The sequence below is a fragment of the Triturus cristatus genome, chromosome 12 (assembly GCF_964204655.1).
Source record: "Triturus cristatus chromosome 12, aTriCri1.1, whole genome shotgun sequence".
Classification (NCBI taxonomy): Eukaryota; Metazoa; Chordata; class Amphibia; order Caudata; family Salamandridae; genus Triturus; species Triturus cristatus.
The window spans coordinates 96,528,815-96,555,464 of NC_140595.1; the positions used below are offsets into that span (position 1 = coordinate 96,528,815).

Below are 26,650 nucleotides of genomic sequence, written 5' to 3' on the forward strand. Positions count from 1 at the left end.
GATTTCTTGTGGCATGTGGTGTTAAGTGTTACAACCCGATTATCTGGGTCTATTAGTATCAGTCTACTGGTGGGCAGATCTGACCATTGCTCGAGTTATCCACTTCTTAGTTGATCGTATTCTCCCATATTTGCCTTCATGCTGAGGTCCTACTCTCTCCTCCAGGGTCCTACCGCTCTAGGCCTTGGTCCAGGCTGACGGTTATAAGATGAATCGGAAAAGAGTGAAAACCCATGACTTCATTCGTTTACAACTTTATGTTAATCAGTGAGCATGCTATCAAATTCCTTTAGACCCTGCAACACTCCACTACCCCCTGCAACACTGGATTCATCACACATATTAGTAGCCAGTGGATAACTCAGGCCAACAAAGGAGCTGCTGTAGCACATGCCATAGCATGCTTTCTACCTCCCTGTGTACCTTTGTGCAATTTATAGAAGTCGTACTGCAAATTAGAATGAGCCACTTAGTGAAACTGTGTCATACTGCCATGGCCTTATGATGGCACATTGGAATGTAGGCTTAACGCAAGGTTTGCATGATACATCATATAAGCGGCATGCCAACAGTTGGCTTTACAAGCAGCAGTTACTACGTTTTGTTTGGTTTAAATATTTGTATTTGATTTGAACAAAATGTAATACATGATCCTTGACATTCAATGTTGTATTTATTCAGATATATTTACAGTTTGTCGTTTTCTGTGGTTCGCGTTTCTTATCTAGCTGAACTACATGTTGGCTATACGTATGCATGAACTTAGTGGGATTTCCACATTATGTGAGTATTTTACATGTTATGTGCTTAGTGTGGATGATCGGTGTCTAACCAGACTTCTGAAGGAATCAATATAATTCTCAACTGTTTTTTTCCATTACCTACTTGGAAGGGCTGTCAGTACTATAGTTCATGATATGGTGATAATGTTACAGTCAAGACGTATTTTGCTAAACGCAATCTCCTGTGTATCAGCATGTATGGAAGTTCATGTAAACATAAAAATGGAACACATTTAACGACACATCTCATGTCATTCGCTAACTCCATGGTTATTCTGAATATTGGTGCATTCGATCCTGGGATCATGACAAAATAGATATGATATATACATGTAGACCTAGCCACATGCACTGGCCAATCATGCAGCATACAGGTATGGGATCTTAATAAATGCACATACTACTTGCTGTTATTTTACTAATGGTGGTCTTCCAGTTTGCAATGGAGGTCTATAGCTGGTCTGTCTTGGCCATCTGTAATGGCTTTTGCGCAGAGTGTCAGCTGTGGGGCTAGTTGGACCTTCTAAGTAGTTCATGGGCCTTGATGTGGCCCAGCACTGGAGGCCCTCCCAACACTTTGGGCCATACATGCATTCTTCACCAGCTGGCTGCATAACCCTTTCCACCATCTTCCCTCCCATAGAGCTTAGGATAATGCTTCTGATCAACTCAATTGCCACCTGGATGAAGCGGGGCCCTTTCTTCTCTCTTGCATCAGCCTCATTTGGGGCATTGAATTAAAATCTTGATGCAGGATAGAGATGGAATGTGAACCCCTTCAAGGGCTGTTCTGAAATGCATACTTTAACTATCTAACTTCCCATTTGTCCCAGTTGCCATACATATCCAACTAAACTGCATAGATATACGTTGCTTAGGAGAGTGTTTTGAAAAAGTAGAAGGGACACTGAGGATGCATGGGTAGCACAATTGATGCTACATGTCACTAACATATGTACCATTTGGAATTAGTTTTCTATTAGAAGTATAATTCTAAAGCATATATGTTTATATTTACTTATGTCTACTGTAAATCTACAAATACAAACAATAGGGGATGATGTGTTGGAAGATGGAAATGTTTCTCCAGCGATTAAGGTGGATTTGACTGTTGTGGTGTTTTTCTTGGTGAAATTGCACGTTATGTTTGTGTGTTCTCTCTGTGTTGTGTCGTGTGTGTGTTTTTGGGACGTGAAAAATGCCATTTAAATGTGTTTGTAGACTAATGAGTGATATCAGTTGTGTATTGTTTTTTTATCATTTATGTTCATATATATATTTTTCTAAGTATGCTCATCTGTGATGTGTATATTTTTATATTATGCTTTTAATTGGTTTGTTATGTTAAATTATTTATTAAGCGCTCGATTACCCAAGCATGTCTTGGCACTAGAAACAGTTTGGCAGGTAACTCCAGAAAGTAAGTAAACCTCATTATGGGGAATTAAAAAGTCAGGTTTTAAGAGGGATTTTCTGTACATCAGATTGGGATAATCTTTCATACGAAGAGGAAGCTCATTCCATGCTAGAGAGGCACCCCGCACATAGCTGTAGCCGCCCCAGGTTGCACGTTTGAATCTGGGCACACAGACATTTTAGCAGAAGAGGATCTACGTGGCCTGTTAGGCAGGTACCAATTAAAGTTGTTTTTAAGAAATAGGCGCCCTTGCTCATATCGGGCTTTATGGACAATGCAAAAAGCCTTGAAAGTAACTCCCTGCCTGAAAGACAGCCAGTGTAGCTCCCTCATGGGTTTAACCACCGATTGATATTTAGGGATTTTAAGGAGGAGCCGTGTGGCTACGTTTTGCATAGGTTGTAGGATTTTTAGCACATGTTGCTGAGCAGTTAGATACAGAATAGTGCAATAGTCTAGTCGGGACAGAGCAAGGGCAGGCACAACCGTCTTCTGAAGCTGAGGAGGGATGAAAGGAAGTATCTTCTTTATGAGCCTGTAGGTATGGAAGATCTTGTAAGAAGCTGCATCGACTTTGACTGTAAGGGGCAGTTTGTTATTAATCAAAACATCTAAGTTATGGGTTTTGTTAACAGAATACAGGAGGGCACCAAGTCCTGGGGCCACCAGACGGGTGTCCAGAACGAGGGCTGCGCACCAAAGAGCAGGTCCTCTGTCTTTCCTGAGTTAATCTTGAGGCAGCTCTCTGCCATCCATTGGTTTACGGCTTGCATACAGTTGCAGAAATTGGGTCCTATACCTGCTGTCTCATTGGCAAGAGAGACAACAATTTGTGTGTCGTCGGCGTAGGAGGTAAGCGCAAAGCCAAACGACTTGAGTTCTGCAAGAGGGGTGACGTGGATGGCAGACTGAGTGAAGACCCCTCCGGAACCCCACGTGAAAGGGAAAAACAGTAGGAAACTAATTTATCCAATCGGACCGCTTCTTGGTGGTCATGAAGGAAAGAGCTACGGGGGTTTCCAGGCAGTGCCAGTGACACCGACACTTGTTAGACGACCCAACAGCCTGTCATGAGGCACGAAATCAAATGCAGCTGACAGGTCTAGAAGTATCAGGGTGGCTTTGCTACCCCGATCAAGGGATTCCCTGGCTTCCTCTGTTACTTTAATTTGTGTCGTTTCCGTACTATGCCCGGAGCAGACACCGAATTGGGTAGCATCCAGCAGATAGTTATCAGAAATAAACTTAACGAGTTGAGAATTATTTTCCTTCTTGATAAGCTTGGCGGGCAAAGGGCGGCATGATATGGGGCGATAACTGTTTGGCTCAGCAGGATCTAAAGCGGGTTTCTTTAGAAGTGGGAGAACTGACACACTTTTCCAGCTAATTAGGAAGACGGCCGATGTAAACATAAGCTGAAAAATAATGATCAGAGAGGAGACTATTATTTCAGCAATAGAAGTGGGGACCTTAGGTGGCAAGGGTCCTCTGGGGAGCCTGATCCTGCAGGTTTCTGCAAGGTATGAAGATATAGAATCATTTTATTTTGTCTTAAATATGCTTTATATAAATGTCTAGGATATGTATAGTAAACTAATAATTTTTCTGCCTTTCATTTATTTTAATTTTCATTAGGTGGAGGTCTTTGTATTTGTAATGTTATTCCTTAACTCTATTGTTTTCATTGTGATCCCCTTGCAGTACCTTTGAGTGCCCATGTATAGAGGGTAACATACTGCAAGGTTTGGCTGGAGTACATTTAAACCTGTTCGAGTTGCAGTGCTACTAGAGGAGATGTGAGCATAACATTTCTGAATTATGACTGGCTTTACTTGTATGCCCCTCCAGGCTCTTGCTCAATTGTCTAGCATATTCCTCATTTTGCAAATCTCATCCTTGCCACTACCTCTTTACACCTAGAACTACATGTTCCCAATTCTACACACACTTGGTGAAAAAGTTCACACAAGAGACAGGGATAGAGTAGGCAGAGATCAGTGTCCTCACCTATGTGATTGAATTAATGTATATGTAAAGTTGCACGCTAGGAGTAGTACACCACTTGCTCATAAATGCCTTTGTGATTTCCCCCATATGTTCTGTAAACATTAGAAAAGGACAGTAAAATGTCTTAGAGGAAACCTACACCTAAGTGTATAATGTTCCTAGTATGAATGTTATTGCATCTTGTTCCATTTGCCACATTGTCATTCTCGGCCACCAGAGGTTGCAGCTACCCTCTTGGTCTCCTACTGCTTTAATTCTCATTACCGTATCAGCTGGTTTGCTCACATTATCTCCTAGTGCTTCTCTGCAGGCAAGGTGGTAGAATTCGATAGACAAGAACAGAACAGTGAGCTTTGCTTGAGTTGATGCCAATGACCTTTGTGGAAAAAAAGAAAACACTACCAACAACGAGAAATAAAGTGGGAGGCAAAAGTGAAGGAACTGAGAGGATTAGGGTAAACAGTCAAGCAAAACAGTGCACTATGAATCATTAGCACAATACTCTGTCCAGCAGGTAAGACATGTGATGAATATTCCTGAATTAAGCCATAGTGAAGGAGAACATGTCTGCACATATCTGCTTGGCATTTCTCTGAGGGCTTGCATATATATCTTAGGTCTCGCCTAGCGACGCAGCGCATGCGTGTTGCTCGCCTTGGCGAGATCTATTGTTGTCGGTTTCTTGGCCGAAGGGGGACAGGACATGTTCGCGCCTGGACAGGTGATGTGCACGTGTAGGGCTCTTGCACGCATAGGGCTCATGTCGTTTCAGCACAGCACGCGCATGGCGCACTTTCACTTTCCCTCCCTCCCTCCCTCTCTCCCCCCATCCGCTCCCGGGGACCCTGCACGGTGTCAGCAGTCTCGCAGTTGGCTCGCCGTTCTTTAATTGTGGCCAAGTTGTTGTAATATGAAGCTCGTAAAAACGTTTTCCTTGCGCCTCGCAGTGCAAATTGTTTCTCTGATACATACCAGTTCTGACTTTCCCTCTGCTCCCACACTTCGTTCATAGCGTGGCAGCAGTTCTTGCAGTTAAGCTAAGCTGGTGGTCTCTTGGGTAGAGAGTCTCTCGCTTCATATTTAGCTCATACTCTCTGTCTCGCGATATCAGACTCTGTGACGATCTCTGTTTATGCTCAGGTTTATAGTGATACGTGTCTAGTCAGCCCTGTGGCGAGCTCTCATCAATCAGTTGTGTGACAATCTCTCCACACAGCTATTTGGCAAATGTTCCTCATTCAGCTGCTGCGGCGACTTCTTTCTGCGCACTCCTTGTCCGTGGTCAGCCTTCGCAATGCCTCTCATCTCCCTGCTCTGCCCTTAGCCAAGGTGAAAGTTCTCTCTGTCCACAGTCCTGTGTAGAGGTTTGTTTGCTTGTTATAAGTGTTTGCTAAAGTGCTAACAGGCCACCTTACGGCCACTTTAGAATGCTCAGAGACACTGCTAGTCTACAGACCTGCACAAACAAAGTGATGGTCTCTCGTCCCTCGGTCAGTGATTGTCTTTCTCATTTTCCCCCAGAACGCTAGTAGTCGGGATACTAACAGTCCTATATTGATTAAAGGGGTCACCGCTGCTTTCTTACCAGTATCAGAGGCCACTATGGCCCGAGGACATCAAGTTTGTGCCCCATCTTCCATTCTTACGGCATTTCATAACTTTTGTGTTAGGATGGCACTCTGTAAGTCTGTTTCCAATGCTGAAAATCAGTAATATTACATCATTACTAGTTGCTTTCAGAACTGGATAGGTGGGTGATTTTCTGTGCAGCCATGGAGGAAAGAGGGCACCAGTTCACACCTCAGCCGTAATTCCTCTTGGGTGGCCATAGAAGAAATACTCTGCCTTCACCAGCTGGTGGGAACTACTAAGAGGCTGTCCACTGTATTGTCACCCAGCAGACGATGTGACCAGCTGCCCTCCCTTGCTCTGTTTTAATCTTTTTCAACACCTGAGACAGAGCAATATATGAGAAAGCTGTAACCTGCTGATACATGAATGATGAGAAAAGGGATGACCGATCTGATTTGATCAGGTTGTGTTTTTCATGGAATCACTTGCTACTAGATAATTTCCAAGGAGAATATTGGATGCTGCTGCAAATTCCTGTGTGCTTTAAGATTTTCTAGAAGTTTTAAACTGGATTTTTCTCCCAGTGCATGTTTGGGATTTAAATGTCTCTTCGCCCTAAGAAAGCGTTTTTCAGCCCTAGTACAAATGTTAATACACTTATTTTTGGAGGGACGGTGGCTTTTGCATTTGCTACTACTGCACAATGTAGAGTTAATGAAATACAAGAGGCCTCACCTGCCGAGCCATATACGGTTTACTAACAAGTAGTTCTTCGCACCAACTCTGTAGTTTTTACTTAAGATTTTGGAATTTCATGTTACTCATTTGGTTAATGTTCCAATTTTCTTTTGCAGACTGCCATTTGCTGAACAATCTCTGTAAACCTTTACCATTAAATTTGCCCTCTATTATCACTTGTATAGCACAAACGATTACACAGTCTCAGAACAATGATAGCACTTGGATTTGTTGGCGACTCCATCAGTTTCTCTTCTCAAACGTTTAGCATATTCTTGTACACCCTGTTTGTCCATAGTCCTACCTCTTTCTTTGTTATTTCTTTGAACCTCTCTAATGGCATTAGTCACCTTTGCGCTTTAGTTAAGTATACTTTGACATATTCTCTAGTCATTTTGCAATTGAATTGCCCTGTTCATGGCCAATTCATTCACACTTAAAAGCTTATCTTGAATTTTCATATCATTCGCTTTTTTGACTAATTCGTCCCTAATAATTGCTCCATGTGAATCTCTAAAATTAAATGTGGAAGCTAGTGTATGCAGTGTTGTGATACATTGTTCAACTGTCTCTCCTTGTTGCTGTTCTTGGAAAAAGAACTTGTACCGCTCAACCGTAACATCCACCTTTGCCTTCTAAATTCTCTTCCAGTGCACGCATAGTGAATGCAAATTTGTTATCCTCTTCCTCCAACTTTATCAGTAATGGCTCCTCTTAATGGACTGAGAGGCCACACCCCCATGTTTTTTGGCCCGTTCCTTTTTATTATACCAAGATTGAAAAGTAATCTATTATTCACTCTTGGTATAATAAAAATGCCGTCCTCCTTCGGTCCAGCAATAGTCTAACTGATGATTGGGACACGCACTCAAAGGTGCCTGCACCAGCCTTTAGAGAAAGTTTACCAGGGTTGGTGAAATTCCATCCCTGGCAGTGGGGCTCTGGCACACCTCTGTGCCTCTCCCATTTGTGATGTGCTAGACTTTGCAGCTAAAGGTAGGCCTGGACGCTGCAGCCTTAAGCCCTACAGAGCCCATTGGTGCACGTCAATCAGCCTTTCACCCCACCCTTACCCAACTTGTCACAGAGTTGAATAAGCATTTGCAATGCAATAGGTCTCGCATTTACGCGAGTTTGAGCTATTGACATTGCAAATAATAATGCCTTTTATTTTTAATTTAAAAAAAAAAAAAGACATTCTTTATTACAATGCCAATAGCTGAAACTCTCGTAACTACGAGACCTATTGAATTGCAAATGCTTGTTTTCTTGACGCTCTACTTTCAGTCAAAAAGATAGTCAAACAATTAAGCTGAGTTGAAGTCAACGACATACGAGGGCATGCTCCATTCAAGGCCAGCAAAACATAGGTCATAAGTCTTGCTCCAGCTGATGAGGTGACAGCACTCTATTGCAGGCAAAGCCTCTCTGCTTGATCCTCTTGCTGTCCATGGCCCAAAGCACAAGTGAGGTAGGGTATGGGATTTAACAGCTGAGCACTTCTTTCGGAGATACAGCTTTAGCTTAACTCACACTTCCGACTGCACTTCCTGGTGATTTGATGCCTTTTCCAGACAGTCTTCAAGAGTAAATTGCTATATCCTCAGGGAAGAAAACTAGTAATACATACAAGTTCTGCAGATTTGCACCCAACCCTACATCTCATCAAGATGTCTAGATGTCTTCTGTGGCGTATGGCAACAAGTCCAAAGTGTCTACATGGGCAGGTTTCTCACCATCTTCCTGACGGCTCCTCCAAGAATGTTTTCTGTTTGTGGAGATGGAGTTTGCACTTTTCTTTTATCTTCATGAATATCAGGGAAGATCTCATTGTTGACCTACAATCCTAGTTCTCACTCTTTTTTTGCTGCAGTGTTATGTAGCACAAATTTGACCCAAAGGTATTGGAACACCTTACGTTAGCACCAGTTCGATTACATTAGGAAAAATTCTTTCAACACAGATTTGCACCTGGTTTCCCAGGTCAGAAGTCAGCAGTTGAGGCCGTAACGCCACATCCGCTCTCACGGAAATCTGTGAACAACTCTCACCTTCCCTGGGAAGAAGGAGAGATTGTTCAGAAACGCCGATGGGACGCACAGAGCCTCGGATGTTTTCATGAAGTACGCAATAACTTTTCAGCAATTTGTCCCAACAGAAAGAAACATTTAGGATTGTTTTGATATGAACTTGCCCCTGATTGATCGGACTAGGTGACTGCCAAATGTCTGTCCTGATGAAGACCCCGGATGATTTCTCGAATTAAGGGTTGAAACCTTTGACATTTCATAGGCCCACCCATATCATTCACTGTTGGATACTCATTCAGATGCTCATATCATTGTGTTTGTAATTGTTTCAGTCTTAAAATCCATGGGTATTGGCCATTTGTAGATATTGTAAATACTAATCTCTCCATGCTCTTTTTCCATTATTTGTTAATGCTCACTGATTTTCACTTCTCACTGCGTCGTCACTTGGAGCACCTTTTGTTTGACTACAGCATGATGACCAGTCTCTTGAATCCAGTGCTTCAAATGCAAAACTGAAACATCTGCATCTTTGGTTGTATGTGTTTCTTTATTTGTATTCTCGTTCCTTTGAAACATATGACTGAACCTCTTTGTGCCAAATCTAACTAAAAATGATTTCCTTGTAGGGCACTTGTTAATTCGTTGTTCACCATCTCATGACATTGATCATGTTATGCACACAAAAAATTAAAAAATGTCAGTGCATGAAAATTCACACACAATAACGAACTTATCACAAGCATAAGCTCAATTGTAAGTAGTAAGTCCAATTTTTAAATCGAGGGAATCAGAAATTGGCTTGTTTCATTATAATACTTTTTGTATATCTTGTACTAGCCTTCAGGCAGACCCCTCTTATAGTGTGTCTGATTCGCACTAGCAGATCTCTGCAACCAGTAATTTCATGCCAATTATAATATTCCATACGTTGGAGAAGTTGAGGTGGCTTCTAGGAATAAGAGAGACTTCTATCCCAGTGTTAGTCGTGGTCCCAAATGTAAATTCTTTTTTCTGTCACACATTAACCAACTTGGAATTTCCCCGCATCACGACTGTGTTAATAATTTACAGTGCTCTCATCAGGACAGAGAATGACTTAGATAATAGCATGTAGTGGAAGACATTATACTTGGAAATATGTAAATGGCTGTGATTGTCCACTTTGTACTACAGTTGACCGCGCAGATTGTCATGTGGAAGGACATGTTTCAGTAATGGTAGGGTCTGCATCTGCTTGCCAGTGTTGTCTGCATGATGTTCAGGTGGTTGGCAGTCCGTCTGTGTGTGTTGAGGCATTTGTGAAGAAGCTGAGCAGCAGAAACGTGGAAAGCCTGAATGGATTGTAGCTCATTTGCAGGTTTAATATATATATATATATATATATATATATATATATATATATATATATATATATATATATATATATATAATCTACTGGCGGTCGCCAGTAGATAGTTATAGTTAGGACCGTGTTTCCATAGGAAATCCGCAGCATTCTATTTGGAATAACTTTGGCGCCGGTCGACGAATCCTCGCGAAATTTTCAAAGCTAATGGGGCGCTACGCTACGCTCCTACCCTGAAAGTCTCGGGGGATTCGTCAAGCGGGGGCTGAGAAAAAAGGGGGGTCCCAAAACGTGTTTTCCCCATGCATTTTTCCATAGGACCTTTAGACACAGCTACAGCCCGAACGGCTGAACAGAATTACTTGAAATTTGGCAGAGAGGTAGTCCTCAGGTCAAGGAAGTGCCTTTTGTAGGTCTGGTGTAAATCTGTTCAGTAGTTCCTGAGAAAATAGCATTTAAATCAATATATATATCTGTGGCAGCGCTCCGTGCGCTTACCGTGCGCTTACGGTAAGCTTACCGTACGCGTACGGTGCCGTGCGCGAGCGCGATTCTGATTGGTTGTTAGATCAAAGTAAACATTTGAATCGGTCGAAACCAGGAAGTATCGGCCGCCATTTTCTGTCTGTCGCACTGAAAAAAAAAGGTTGATAACATGAAAAGGGGGCAACGAAGAGTTGCAGACCCCCTAGCGTTCGTCAGGGGGTTCACGAAGGACCAAAAAGTATGAAAAATAAATTTAATAATTTTAAAAAAAAATCGCGGGGTGCGCGTACGGTAAGCTTACCGTACGCGTACGGTAAAAAAAAAAAAAAAAATAACAATCACATTTAATATATAAATCTAAGGACCCCCAAGGGAGAAAAAAACAATTGATATTTTGAAAAAAATGGCGAGGCGTGCACGGTACGAAATGCGCAATGTGGGCGCTCGGTGCTCGAAGCGCACCGAGTGCCCACAGCGCGCGCACGGTGCGCGAAGCGCACCGTGCTCGCAAAAATTAAAAATAAATACATAACTTAGCATTTAAAAAAACGTACAAATTCACTGAAAAAACCATAGGTTTCACACACGTTATAGTTAGGAATTAGCATTTAAAAAACCTTGCAAATTCACTGAAAAAACCATAGGTTTCACACATGTTATAGTTAGCTGTACATTTCACTCGTAAAAAACCAATGAAATTCCACGTTATAGTTAGTACAGGCAACTATAACTCACGCGACCGCAATCCTCTGTTGATGCTAATACTGTATCTTTAGCTATACATATATTACAAATATTTATTTTTCATAAAGACACATATGTCATCAGTGACATCATCAGCAGAGGATTGCGGTCGCGTGAGTTATAGTTGCCTGCACTAACTATAACGTGGAATTTCATTGGTTTTTTACGAGTGAAATGTACAGCTAACTATAACATGTGTGAAACCTATGGTTTTTTCAGTGAATATATATATATATATATTACCTACTTGCGGTCGCCAGTAGGTAATTATAGTTAGGACCACGTTTCCATAGGAAATCCGCAACATTCTATTTTGAATAACTTTGGCGCCGGTCGACGAATCCTCGCGAATTTTTCAAAATAGGTGGGGCGCTACGCTCCGCTCCTACCCTGAAAGTCTCGGGGGGATTCGGCAAGCGGGGGCTGAGATAAAAGGGGGGTCCCAAAACGCGTTTTTCCCATGCATTTTTCCATAGGACCTTTAGACAGGGCTACAGCCCGAACGGCTGAACAGAATTACTAGAAATTTGGCAGAGAGGTAGTCCTCAGGTCAAGGAAGTGCCTTTTGTAGGTTTGGTGTAAATCTGTTCAGTAGATTCTGAGAAAATAGCCTTTAAATCAATATATATATCTGAGCCAGCTTATGGTGCGCTTACGGTACGCTTACCGTACGCGTACGGTGGCGTGCGCTAGCGCGATTCTGATTGGCTCTTAGATCTTAGTAAACATTCGAAGCGGCCGAAACCAGGAAGCGGCGGCTGCCATTTTCTCTCTCGCACTGAGAGTGATGTTTAAAATATAAAGCACAAAAACATGTAAAGGGGCTGTTTAGACAGCTCCCACACACATAGCAATGTTGAGGGAGTCCCCAAAGATCCCCCAAGGCCAAAAACGGAATTTTTATTTTTTCGCTAATTTCGCCGATTACGCTTACCGTACGCGTACGGTAAAAAATTATAAAAAAAGTGCACGGCACGGCACTAACTGCGTAAAGTGGGCGCGCGGTACGCGAAGCGCACCGCGCGCGCACGGAACGAACTGCGTTAAGTGGGCGCGCACGCCACGAATGGCGTAAAGTAACTTAGCATTTAAAAAACCGTACAAATTCACTGAAAAAACCATAGGTTTCACACACGTTATAGTTAGGAATTAGCATTTAAAAAACCTTGCAAATTCACTGAAAAAACCATAGGTTTCACACATGTTATAGTTAGCGGAAATTTTACTGATAAAAAACCAATGAAATTCCCCCGTTATAGTTAGTGCAGGCAACTATAACTCACGCGACCGCAATCTTCTGCTGATGACATATGTGTCTTTATGAAAAAAAAATATTTGTAATATATGTATAGCTAAAAATGTATGGAAGAAGACATGGGCAAATAAGTGTCTAAATACAGTATTAGCATCAGCAGAGGATTGCGGTCGCGTGAGTTATAGTTGCCTGCACTAACTATAACGGGGGAATTTCATTGGTTTTTTATCAGTAAAATTTCCGCCAACTATAACATGTGTGAAACCTATGGTTTTTTCAGTGAATATATATTTAAAATAAAACAATAAGAACAGAACTTTGAAATAATGAACTATATGCTACTGATCATTCCTGCTTATTTATGTAGATTTTTCCACCTTGTGGCATTTCAACATGAGCACATTGTGCAAAGTTGGAATACTCCTGGAACTCTACAAGCATTTAAGATTTGCACGACTACTCCAGAGATTTGTTATGAATCCAATAAAGTGAAAATGCCCCACAAATTCAGACGAAAACTTACATAAGTCGATTACTTTTCCCTACCTTTACTTCAAGAACTTGGCCCTCTGTATCTTGTTTAAGTGTAGTCTGATGTGTGACCCCAATAAGTTAATGTGTTCTTTCATACTGTCGAAAGGAAACATGCACTTTTTTGTTAAAGACATTTTGCTATTTGATATGAAGATTAAGTTGTTCAATATTGATTTAGTTGTGTTTGTTTTTGTGAAGCAGGACAAAGAAACACCGCTTTAACATGGCGACTGCCCAGATGCAAAGGAATGCTGTGGTATGGTATTGTACATAACTGTTTTACTCCCTAATATTGTTAGGCTACGTACAAAGAGTTTTTGTATTTGTTAGAATTGTAACTGTTTACTTGAACGAATGCCAAATTGAATAGGAAATGCAGCGTGGCAAACTACAGTCCTTAGGCCAAAGTTTTATCTTTGCTTAATACCATTCTATTTCCCTGCATGTTGCCTAATGAAGGTTCTCTAGCCTTGCTTCTTTTATTAACCTGCAAATATTCCTGTAATCATTATACATTTAAAAAACAATTTTTTTTTAATAAATCTTTTTTATTAACAATTCTAGTAGGGTGATCACTTCATACAGTAAGCAGTAATAACAGTTGTATCTCAGACTCATAAATCAAGCAGTTGTTCCGTACATTATTTCAGTGGGGTAGTACAGCAGGATGATGGTTGGCCACACAGTTCAGGGTGTCAATGGTTCGTCGGGGGGGGGGGGGGGGGGGCATATGGGGGTTCACATATGTTACCACGATATACATTCCATTTAGTCCAGATCGCTATCCATTTCCGGGGACAGCCACGTGCTACATATACCGTTTTTTCCCGCACCATACACCAATCCATATCATTTTTCCAGGCGCTCAGTGTCGGTGGTGTTGCCGCTCCCCACAGGCAGGCGATGTTTCGTTTAGCTACCATCTGGCCAAGGGTTGCCCAGAGTGTACCCTTGGTGTTGAGGTCTGTGGGCTCCCAAACATTCAGGAGACATCTTTTGGCTTCTAGCCAAATCTCCACCCCTCATACTTCACTCATACAGTCAAGTACTTTCTTCCAATAACTTTGGATCTGCGGACATTCCCAAATAATGTGGAAAAAGGACCCCACTAGGCCGCAATGCCTTTTACACAGCCCCTCTTCACTCCGGCCCATCAGTACCAGTCTGGGACCCGAGAGATACACCCTATGTAAAAATTTTAATTGGATCAGTCTCAGTTTTGCTGAAATGGCGACCTCCTTCGGTGAGGAGAATGCTTCCTGCCGTTCGTCGTCCTCCAGTTCCAGGCCTTCCCATCCCCGTTTCTCCCTTAATGGTATTAGAGGATCTGGCGTGTTATGTATCAGCTTTATGTATATAAGGGAGATAGCTTTTTCGGACAAGTAGCCGTCGAGCAATCTGTCTTCTAGAGGAGAAGACTCCGGTATAGGGGACCCAGCCGAGATGTTGGCTTGGAGGGAGTGTCTGACCTGTATGTATCTAAAATATTCCGATGCGGGTAACTCGTGTGTCTGTTGCAGTGTAGCAAATGAGACCATGCCGTTGTGTCCCCAGAGCTCCCCAACGTGGGAGAGACCGATCGGGTCCCATTTGTCAAAGCCCATAGACCGACCCAGTGTGCCCAGGCATTCGGAGTCCTATAAGGGAGTGGCAAGTGTGATCTTGTTGGTCCATCCTAGCCTGAGGTGTACAGTGTGCCAGAGCTGAACTGAATGCTGTGTGGGTCCTGTCAGGGAATATTTGTTGGGTTTGGAGTAGAGCGCCCTTGTGTAACTACCGCCCAGGAGTACCCATTTGTCCATCCTATAACCCGGGTCATCCCCACTGCGATAAGTGCATTGGTTAATCGCTGAGAGGTGCGCTGCCCAATAATATTTTTAAATGTCGGGGAGTGCTATACCTCCATAATACCACCCGAGCGTCATTTTATGAAGTGATATACGCGGTTTACCGTCCCACAAAAGGCCTCTTTGAGTCGATTCAATGTCTTTAAAGAACCCCGATGGAACTTGGTCTGGGAAATTCTGAAGGGCGTAAAGGAAGCGAGGCAATGCCATCATTTTAAAGAGTCGGGAGGGAAGAACAAGGGGACCCTACTCACTAAGGAACCAGGGTGACTGTTTTATAACAAGAAACACGGTTCCTGTGGAATGATAAACTTCATTGATAAGTGAAAAGACGCACAATCGCGATTAAGAGGATATATCACTCTAACCCTCAAGTTTATCGCAATTGTGCGTCTTTTCACTTATCAATGAAGTTTATCATTCCACAGGAACCGTGTTTCTTATCATTTTAAAGAGGGTTGCTCGTCCCAATAGAGAAAGTGCCAGTGACTTCCAGGTAGCCGTGTCTCGCTTGAACTTCTGTAAAGGTGGGAGAAGATTCCGTTCATAACGGATCTGGGCATTTGTTGTAATGAAAATTCCAAAGTAGCGGAACCCGACTGTCACTGTTTGAATCGGGCAGTCGTTTGGTGCTGTAGGGGGGTCACCGTGCAAGACGTATAGCAACGATTTGCTCCAGTTAATTCTATAACCGGAGTTGCGTCCGAAGCTTGTGAAGATGTCTAGGACCACCCTCAGTGACTTCCGAGGGGAGGCGAGGTATAGGAGGATGTAGTCTGCATACAGTGAGATTCGATCCTCCCAGTCTTCAGCCCATCTAAGTCCCCTGATGGAAGGATCCCTTCGTATCCAGGCGGCAAGTGGTTGGAGAGAGAGTGCAAAAAGTAGGGTCGAGAGGGGACACCCTTGCTGCGTCCCCCTCCCGAGAGCGAATACGTTTGAGATTTTATTGTTTACCACCACTTGTGCCAATGGTTCGGTGTAAAGGAGCTGTACCCATCCAATGAAATTGGGTCCGAAACCAAACTTTTTAAGGACTGCCAATAGATATGTCCATTCGAGTGTATCAAACGCCATTGTTGCGTCTAGCGATACCACGATGGCGTCTTCTCAGATGGTGGCATGGCGCCCCAACACTCCATGAAGCCTCTGTAAATTAAGCGCAGTATTTCGATGTGGCATAAAGCTCGATTGATCAGGGTGGACTAGTTTGCCTATTACTTGCCTTAGCCTGTTTGCCAAAAACTTAGCAAGTATTTTGGGCTCCGCATTTAGTAGAGAAATGGGTCTATACGAGGTACATTCGTCTTTCGGTTTCCTTGCTTTGGATATGGCCATCAGTGTGGCGATACGTTGGTCCCGTGGGAGAATACCCAGTTTTTTACTATCTTCAAACATGGTTTTCAGATGGGGGGCTAGCTTATCTGGCCTAAGTTTGTATAGTTTGATGGGCAGACCGTTGGGACCCAGGGCTTTTCCTGGCCGTAGATCTCTGATCGCCGTGGCTGGCTCGCCGTTGGTTAGTGCACTTTCCAATGCATCTCTTTCGGAGTCAGTGAGGAGGGGCAATGGGATGTCCGCGAGCAGTTCAGAGGAGTCCTCCTCCGGTAGTTCCGAACCATTCCGATATACTTGTGCGAAGTGGGTGGCGAATTCATGTACTATATCGTGGGGTTCAGTTAATACAATACCTGAACTACTTTTAAGCTCCGGCACTAACCTCCCCACCCTTTCTTTTTTGTCCATCCAGGCAATTAGTTTGCCCGCTTTGTCTCCCTGGTCGTAGAGGCGTCCATCCCTGTCCCTCGCTAGGGTTTTGGCTGCGTCAGTTGCGAGGGCTTTATACTCAGCTTCCTTAAGTTTTAGCCTGTGAAGAGCAGCTTGGTCTTCACCGTCGTGTGCTGCCTCCTCGAAGCAAAGGAGGTCGTGTTCGATAGTAGCCATCTGTTTATTGTTCTCCTTGCGCAGCCCAGCTATGGCTGAGAGGGTGTGCCCCCTGATTACTGTTTTAAACGCCTCCCATAGAGTGATAGGGGAGTCAACTGTGCCATCGTTTCCTTGGAAATATTGGTCGACTATTCAAATAAGCGCAGCTTTTAATCCCGGGTTGCGGAGATACCAAGGGTTGATGGGTGCTACACATCCTACCCTTTTTTCTTCAATGGTTAAGTGAACCCATAGAGTGGAATGATCAGAAATGCCCCGTGCTAAGTGCTTGATTTCTTGCGTGATCGTATTCTGTTGTATAGGCATGAGGATATAGTCTATTCTAGAAAATGTGCGGTGAGACCCCGAGAAGAAAGTGTATTGTTGGAGGTCAGGATGGGGCATTCTCCAAAGATCTGTGAGGCCAAAGGCCTCAACGAAATTGGAGAGACAATTTTGCCCAGTGCTAATGTCTTGGGGTGTGTGACGGTCGAGCGTGCCGGATACAACCGCGTTGAAGTCCCCACCTAATATGAGTTGCCCCTCAGGAAGTGAGAGTATGAGTGTCCCCAATTCCTTGTATGATTGTGTTTGGAGACCCGTGGTGCTAGCAGTGTAAGGGTTTGTCCTTCCCAGCGTCCTGAGACCGCCGCATAGCGCCCCAGTGGGTCTGTCCATGTGTGTTTGATGCTGAGTGGGAAGGTACGTTTAAGTAGAATTCCTACCCCTCGGGACCCGGAGTTGAAGCCAGCGTGTGCTACCATATTGTACCCCCATCTATTTAGAGCTTTACAGTTATTACCAATTAGGTGCGTCTCTTGAAGTAATGCGACATCCGGGGAATGACGCTTTAGGTGCTGGAGTACTATGCTTCTTTTCACCTTATCCCCCAGCCTGTTGACGTTCCCCACTGCATAATCACCTTTACAGAGAAAAGACCTGTGAGTCACGGAGCACAACCACATCCTGAAATATCATTTCCTGCACGACCAATGATCACCCCCCAGTTCCCCCTCCCAACTTTGATGAGAGAGACTCATAATAAGACTAAAAATAGAACCCCCCCCGATGCCGTCCCCCCATCCCTGCTACCCTGCCACGTAGGTTTAAAACTACCCACATCCCCAACTAGCAGAGTGCCTATCGCCCTGGGAACAAGTCAACAGTTACGGGGGAATATGGGCTAGTATCGGCTCCGGCCGCCAGAGGCTTGCCCCCACCCGTAGAAGAAGATGCAAGGTTGAGGACCCCAAAAGTCATCCGGACCAGTGCTTCATGAAGTATCCCCCACCCACCATCTCATAGAAAAGTATTCATACATTACAGTTTGTTGTTGCAGATCCATAGGTCCCACACCACAATTTTGAGTCATTCAGTCTCTTTGGGCTGCTAGCTTTCCCGGGCTACTGGACCTCGATCTCCAGGAACGTTGACTCCGCCTGTCGAAGTCCGATCTGTCATCCACCGAGCCTGGTGAATGAGTGGGAGTGTCTCTCCAGTTATCACCCTGGTTCGCCGATTATCCCCGTATGGCCGCTCGGTCCAACCAGTCTTGTACCTCCAGCGGGGTCGTGAAGAACAGCGATTTTCCGTCCACTATGATTTTAAGTTTTGCAGGGAAAAATATCATATATTTGAGCCCTCTGTCTCGGAGCGCTTTCTTTTTTTTTTTTTTTTTTTTTTTTTTTTAACTTTTCAAAAACCTTTATTTACTTATAGGAATTGTACAGGGCAGACAGCCTACTATCCAGGTAGCAGTGGGAGGACTCTGCCGTCCAGTCGGGCAGTTAAGTTATCTCTTACACGGCCATTTAGCCGACATCCCGGAGGACCGGCGGTGTCTCAATAAAACATCATATACAATAGCCTGGTCATGGTCGCAACTTCGGTTGGAGGTTGCACTAGTCCCCAGTCTATGTTACAGCCATACGCTTATGATTTAGAAGTATAAAATTATCCACCTGCGACTGCAAACCTGGCTTAGTCCCTGTAGGTTCCAATCGTATCACTAACCCCAACCACCCACCCCACCCACCACACGCTAGCTGTCTCATCCTTCCGCCCATCTACATGTACACGTGTCCTCAGTCCTTCTTTCTAGCAGCAACCAGTGATAGCACCCCCCCGCATTCAGTCTATATACAACCTTGCGTTACTCATTCACCCTCCGAGTGACCCCTATTAGAGCGTGACAGTCAGATCTGAAATGTACCTGTCCACACTCTCTACATGCGGGCATCCGTCCCAACTGACGCTCCAGAATCCCTCACAATCGTGCGCCCCTAGAGTCCTGATCTTGTCCCGTGCCCCCCTCTGCCAAATTGTGCGTATTGAGTTCCTCACTCTGTGCCTCCCCCTGGCCAGCCGTCTCGGTGACCCCGGCAGTCAAATACATTCTGTACAACCCCCAGAAGTTCTTGGGGCGACTTTTCGGAGGTAGCAATTCGCTATATGTCTCCGCCTGTGTGCTGCAATACAGCATATCCCTGGCCCATCGTTTCTTAGTGGGAAGTGGCCCTCTCATCCAACATGTCGCCACAACTTGTCTAGCTATTAACAGCGCTATATCAGTCAGACGTCGCAGTGCTAGTGGGAGCGGCCTGGAATACCCCAGTAACGCCAGCGATGGGTTGGGCTGTATCTCTGTTTCCAAAATCTGGCTCAGTTCCTGGAACACCTCCGTCCAAAACTTAGCTATTCCCGGGCAGTACCAGGCCATATGCATGAAGTCCGCCACTAGGAAGTGACAGCGCTCACACTCCGCTGTTTGGCGGAGCCCGTACCTATGCAATCTCTCCGGGGTATAATAGACTCGCTGCAAGTACTTAAAGTGCACCAATCTGTGTCGACCATTTAGCGACACCTTCTTGGTGCTAGCGCAAGAGTATTTCCACATCTCATCAGTGATATCCATTTGAAGGTCGCTCTGCCAGTCTTGCCTCGCTGTGGAGTACTGGTGCGCCTTGTGCTGGTCCCCAATTTTTTTAAGAGTCGTAACCAGTTTGGACGGCGCCACCGTTTTAATGACATAGGTAAGTTCCGGGGGTTCTGCCATGCCCGGCCCCAACAGGTCTGACAGTGCACTACGGACCCTATGAAATTGAAAGCGTTGTAGAAGCGTGGACTCAGGTCGTGCCGAGCCGATCTGATCCCATGTCTTGACTACCCCATCCAGAAACAGATCCCCCACCCTAGCGATGCCCAGAGCGCCTAACGCCTGTAGCACTCCTTTCTCTCGCAGTGGGGGGAGACAAACCGCCCACTCCACCTGCATCAGCGGGGAATACAGTAGTGCACAGTCCTGCGCTCTCATCAACGCATGCCAAGCATGATTCGTGGCTTTTAGAGAGTCCAATCTTCCTACGCTGCGATCAACCGTCTGGAAGACAGTTGCCGGCAAGGGGAGCGGGTCAGCAAACAATCGCTCTAAAATCACATGTGGGACATCAGAGTTGGCATGTATCCACGTGTGCAGGTGAGCCGCCTGCGCTACCCATTAATATCTTTCCAGGTCCGGGGCTCCCAGTCCCCCCATCTCATACGGCAGCGTTAACACCTTCCACTGAACTCTAGGCTGTTTACCTCCCCAGGCCAGCTTAATAAGGGGTTGGGTCAACTGCGTGAAAATGGCCTTGGACAGTACTATAGGGATGTTATTGAACAGGAACAAGAATCTTGGCAAAACCACCATTTTCATGATGGCTATTCTGCCCAGCAAAGACAGGGGAAGCTGACTCCACACCTCTACGTCCTCAACTAGGTTGGCGTATGCCACTCCGTAGTTTTCCCTGAGTAGAACCTCCGGATCCTTGTGGAGCCGAATCCCCAAGTATCGGATTGAGTCAGTCGTCCACTGCAGTGGATTTTCCATATGAAACGGCAAAGTAACCGGCGTCAGCGGGAACGCTAACGACTTGTTCCAGTTCACCTTAAGGCCAGACAGGGCCCCGAATTTGACCACCTCCCTCAATATAGAAGAGAGATTCTCCTCCGGGTCCCGGACGTATAGCAGCGTATCATCTGCGTATGTTGAAATACCGATCTTGTAGGTGGGAAAGTTAATACCCTCGAATCTATGGTATTCTCTTATCGCGCACGCCAAGGGTTCCGCTACTAGAGCATATAGGAGGGGGGAAAGGGGACAGCCTTGCCTGGTTCCCCTGCCAACTTCGAAGGCCTCCGTAACCTGGTCTCCTATTCTCAGCCTGGCAGTGGGTCGGTAATACAATGCTCCAAGCATCTGCAAAAAAGGCTCTCCCAGTCCGAATTTCCTCAATACCCTCACCATAAAGGGCCACTCCACAGAGTCGAACGCCTTCTCCATGTCCAGGAAAAGAGCTAAGGCTTTGCGCTCTGGGCGCATATGCTGTATGGTTCCCAGTACTGTTCGGATATTATATGTGAGATTTCTGGCCGGGATAAATCCCGCCTGCTCCGGAGCCACGAGCTCCGGCACCAGCAGCGCCAAGCGTGTAGCTAGGACCTTGGCGTACAACTTGGCGTCCACATTAATCAAGGAGAGCGGTCTGTAGCATCCGCACAAGTTAGGGGGTCTCCCGGGTTTTAAGATGGTGATGAGCAGAGCCTCTCTCATAGTACCTGGCATGCTACCTTCCTGGCATATATCATCAAAAAGAGTCATCGGATGCGGGAGGAGCTTATCCTTGAAGGCCTTGTAAAAGGCCACCGTCAGCCCATCAGCCCCAGGGGCACTGCCTGATCTCATTCCCTCCAGTGCCTCCAGAATTTCATCCTTTTGTATGGGCAGCATCAGAAATTCCCTCAGAGTTGGACAAAAAGGGCATTTTAATATAACTGAGGTAGTCCTCTATTTCCTCTTCCATCTGAGAGGACTTAGATTTATAAAGCCCAGCATAGTAATCCCTGAATTTGTCAATAATCTCTCTCTCTCCAGTAATCACTGCCCCTGCGGAGGTGACAAGTTCGTCAATGACCAGAGGCCTTCTGTTATTACGAAGTATCCTCGCTAGTAAGGAGCCCGGGCGTTCACCCTCCCCATATGTGCGGGCCGTAGCATACTTGCCCATATGCTGCACTTCCCTATCCGCTTCACTATTGTATTCAGAAACCAACGCTTGGATCCTAGCTACAATATCGGAATCCGCGAACATCCGATGTTGCTCTTCTAACTGCGCCAGTTGCGTCTCCAGAGCCTTCAGCCTTTGTCGTATGGACTTAAGAACACTAGAGTGCTTGGCCATAGCCATACCACGAATATATGCTTTGAACGAGTCCCACACCGTTTGGAAACTCTGAACAGAACCCAAGTTATTATCAAAGAAGGTATCTATGTCCTCCGCCAATTCGCCCCTAAACACCTCATCTAACAGTGAGTAGGGTGGCAGCCGCCATGTGAACGGCGGGATTCTTTTGACCGGAGTATCCAGTATCAGAAGAAGAGGGGAGTGGTCCGACAGTGTACGTGGTGAGACCACGCACCCCTTAATCACCGTAAGCAACGACTGTGATGTTAGCCAGTAGTCGATTCTGGTGTGCACGTCATGGAATGCAGAGTAGTGTGTATAGCCCCGTTTCCCAGGATGTCCGTGTCTCCAGACATCCACCAGGTCAAGTCTAGTCAGTTCCGCTTGCATGTGTAAGGCAGCAGCCGCCGGGCGACGCATCGGCCCCGAAGAGCGGTCTATGTTCGGGTTAAATGTGAAATTAAAGTCACCTCCCCACACCATTCTAGCGTGTACGTACTGCCTACAATGTGCGGCTAGTGCGGCGTAGAACTCAGGATTATCGTAATTGGGGCCATAAACATTAACTACCACTAGCTCGTGACCTTTCCCGAAACATCTAGCAATTAAATAGCGCCCTTCCGAGTCAGCTTCCAACACTGTTAATTTCAGTTTTGATCGTGGGTTTACCCATGTGACCACCCCTCTGGAGTGCGTAGTAAAGCCTGCCGCTACACTATTACCCGCTAGGCCCTTCGCAGAAAGCATTTTACTCGTAAGGGGGAGGTGTGTTTCTTGTATAAGTGCCAGATCGATGTGGTGCCTGTGGAAATAATTCAGCACTTTTCGCAGTTTGCGAAAATCATTCAACCCCCTGACATTCCACGTCCGCGCTCTCAGAGCCGTAGTGCCACTGTCACCATTCGTAACTCTAGAGTCTGACATCCCTGCCATAACGTGCCATAGAATCAGCAAAGATGTTCCCTATGGAAAGTGCCACCCACTGGCAGTCACCGGGCAACTTAGTCCGAACATACAGAGATAGGTCAGAAGACATGCCTCTCAGCGTACCGTGCGTCCCCCCGTCCCCCAACCCAAAACATCCCCCTATTGTCACTTCCCCCCCACCCACAGCCGACCACCCCCAACCTGGCCAGACAGGACCCCGACCCATTCCCCCACCCCCCACTACAACAAACACCTTGAACATTCCCCAAACCAGCCCCCGTAGGGACCATGCGAGCCAACAGCGCTAGGGCAGAGGTTACCGGGCAAAGTAAATCACAACCTGTCAACAGCTCACAGTATTGACGTGTCCCCGCACCATTGCCCCCATATAGTCATACGGCACGAGCCGCTCTCCTTCCTCCACCATTAGGTCCAGGGGCATCCCCACTATACGTATTGGGATCCAAGCCTTACGCCTAGAGATGCATTCCTGATAGTCCTAAGGGGCCTGTGCAACGAACCTGCCCATCGTCAAGTAGTCCCAGTCGCAGGCCAACAAAGCAAATGGACGGAACAAACCCGGGGAGGGTCCCCCAGCTCCAGAAGGCAAGAAGCAATCAGGTCAGCAGCCAGCAAGAGCAAATACACTACCCCCCCCCCGTGACCCATGAGACTAGGACCACAGTTTCTATTCATACTCAATATATCAGAAAGGTCTCACCAAGTAGCAACTGCGTAGTCCTCATGTGGGACCACACCATCCGCTGTTGTCCATTCAGCTCCAGGCGCTCCGGTCACTGCCAGGACTGCGAACACCCCCCACCCAACAAGCAATCCAGACAGACGGTGTGGCCGTTTGCAGAGACAAGCCACCAACAGCAAACTAATCCTGCTCCTCCAAACGTGATGCATTCGCAAGAGTGTCATTTTGGCCCCGTGGACTGCTCTGCTGTTCCTTAGACCATTCCTTCAAAGATCTCTGTAGTTCCCTCGGGTCAGTGAAGAAATGACAATGGCCTTGCCTGTTGATCCGGAGTTTCGCCGGGTATAGCATCGCGTAATCCAGACCTAGGTCGCAAAGTTGTTTTTTGTACGGTGCGAAATGCCTCCGTTCTTCTTTGACTTTCGCCGGGAAGTCAGGGTAAATGGAGATGTCCATTCCTTCAAATTGCAACCTCCCTTTTTCTCTAGCCACCCGCAGGGCCGTATCTCTGTCCCTGTAATTCAGCAGCTTTGCTATTATTGGTCTCGCTGGTGCACCTGGCTTTGGGCGGGGCCCCAGCGAACGATGAGCTCTTTCGACGACGAACATGAGAGAGAACACTTTCTCCCCCAGCAGGGCATGCAATAGTTTTTCCACAAAGAGCTCCATCCTTCCGGTTTGTGTTGACTCAGCCACACCCGTTATGCGAATGTTCGATCGCCTCGAGCGGGCTTCCAGGTCCTCCGACTTATCCTGGATGACCTGAAGCAATCAGGTGAATTGTTTGCGATCTGTATCCCACTCCGTCTGCGCTTCCTCCGCTTGCGTGATTCTCTTCTCAGTCATGTCCAGTCGCTCTGCATTCTTGTCCACCCGCTCCGACATGCGATCCATGCGGTATTAGAGTGCGTCGAGCTTGGTACCGATCGCTGTCAGACTGCCCTGCAGACCCTTTTCCATTGTCGCTAACATTTCTCTAATGTCCGCACACATAGAGCTCTCTGAGGCAGTACCACAGGGAGACGCTTCCGGCACTATGACATTAGATCCCTTCGCTTTACGTGGATCGAAAGATATTTTAGGCTGGGTCTTGTCGCCTTTACCCATGGTGATTCTATGGGTCTGCAATTCCACTAGTCCAGCCGCGCCGAGGCGGATTCAAGCTCCAATCCGCAGGACCTTGTGGTTCTCGGCCCCAACGGAGCAGCTTAAGGGCCGCGCCACTGTACCTCTCCGTGGTTTAACAGCTGGGCCTACTGCAGTAGCTGGGTCTGCGAGGTTCCAAGACCCTCAGCGCAGGGTCGCACACCGGCCCCCGACTCTCCTCACAGCACACGGTCGGAGTCCGTCTGCTAGCACCCGATCAGGTCTCTGCCGCTGGCAGTCCTCAAAACCACCACAGGCCTGGGCAGTGCGCAGTTCCCACGGGTCAAGCGGCCCAATCCACGCTCTCCACGCTATCGGCAGTCCTCCGCCACAGAGAAGGCTCCCTTGGTAAGTCAATCGGCAATCGCCAAGATTTGGGCCTGCTTACGCAAGACGGAAGCCAGTGCTGCACCCAAGCACAGACAACCACCTCGAGGCCCACCTGCAAGACACTCGATAAATCCGCTGCCAGAGCCGAGCAATCCGTACCTCTGTGTTCTCACAGCAGTCTATGGCCCAGCTACCGGCTCTGTCTTCTTAGCATACTGGACTGTATTCCATGCAGCCTCGGAGCCGAGACTGGCCACCTTCAGAAAGAAGTCAGCGTGCGAAACTGCACCAAACCCAGCGCACACCCAAAGTCCAGGTCAGATAGAAACTTGTTCCGAATGGTGACTCCTCACGCAGGCCCTGTATTCCAAAATGGCGACCCCGAGTGGCTGGGGAGGGGCTGTCAACACCGAGGAAGCCCGCAGGCCTCGTCGTCGCGTAGCTCCAGAGTCGCCCCACCGCAGCCCCCTGCAGGCCTGCACACAGCGCCGACTCCTCTGGCCTCTGGGGATCTTATTGCGGGCTATTAGAGAAGGGGTGCGCCAAGCGTAGCTCCACGGAGGCGCCAAGAGCCTCGCCTCCACCGCAAGCACCCAGTGCACACTCCACCATACAAGCCAGTGTTCCGTTTAATGTCCCAATTCAGAGGTGTTCACCGTGTGGGACCTCCCCGCATGAGAAGCTTGCCACTAGCCAGGGTTCCCCGGGTTGTCCAGAGCGGTGTGGCAGCTCTACCCGGTCCAATCCGCTGATACTGGCAGTCCCGTGGAACGGCCCCACCGAGTAAGAGGGTCGTCTCGCTGTGATCGCTCCCTACCCCTTATGGAGCCGCTCGTGCTTGCACTCCCCTCCGGAGACGTCAGCGTCGTGGCCCTACCGTCTCACTCCAGGTATGTAGCTGAGTACGTTCGACCGGGCTGGCCACAGATGACCCTGCTGCACGCTGTGCCACGCACGCCGGGGAGCGCCTAAGGGCAGTTCGGGGATGTTGGCCTGGTCCGCCGAGGATGTTACTGCTCGCCGTATGTGCTCCGTCGGGCGCCGCTGCCGGCTGAAGAGGTCCGCACACAGCCCCGCCAGGTCAAGAAGGGATTCCCCCTTCCTATCCGCTATTTAGCTCTGCCGTGTAGGATCAATGTAAGGATTTTGTGAGGGCAATGGTGGAGAGCTCAGCGCTCACACGTCCGCCATAGTCGCCAGCAAGCTCCGCCCCCCCCTCTGAGCGCTTTCTAAACTCCGTCAAAGGAGCGTCGTTCCTGTTGGACCTTAAGCGTGAAGTCAGGGAAAAATCGAACTGTCGCATTTTCGTAGTGGAGGACTCCTTGTGTTCGGGCTGCCTGTAAGATTGCGTCACGGTCCCTGCAGTTGAGAATTTTTGCGATAATAGTTCTAGGGGGGCGCCCCCGGTTTGGGCCTGGGAATAGGTGCCCGGTGCACCCACTCAATTGTGAATAGGGAGGAGAGCTGTTTCGGTTTAAGATGATTGAGGATCAAGTCTTCCAGGAAGAGGTCCATACTCGGCCCCTCTGAGCCCTCCGGGACCCCGACCACTCGTAAGTTATTTCGGCAGGCCCTCCCTTCCTGATCTTCGAGCTTGAGAGCCATCTGGCGGTGTTGGTGAACTAGTTGCTGC

The 26,650-nt window shown here is 46.8% G+C and overlaps 1 protein-coding gene across 1 annotated transcript in view; it reads left to right on the forward strand.

Moving 5' to 3' along the window:
- Positions 1–26,650, forward strand: part of HORMAD1 (HORMA domain containing 1) — an 863,212-nt gene that overhangs the window by 8,905 nt on the left and 827,657 nt on the right. The window contains exon 2 of the mRNA XM_085638767.1: positions 13,112–13,169. Coding sequence (XP_085494893.1) covers positions 13,137–13,169 — 33 coding nt within the window. The 5' untranslated portion in view covers positions 13,112–13,136. The remainder of the gene's footprint in view (positions 1–13,111; positions 13,170–26,650) is intronic.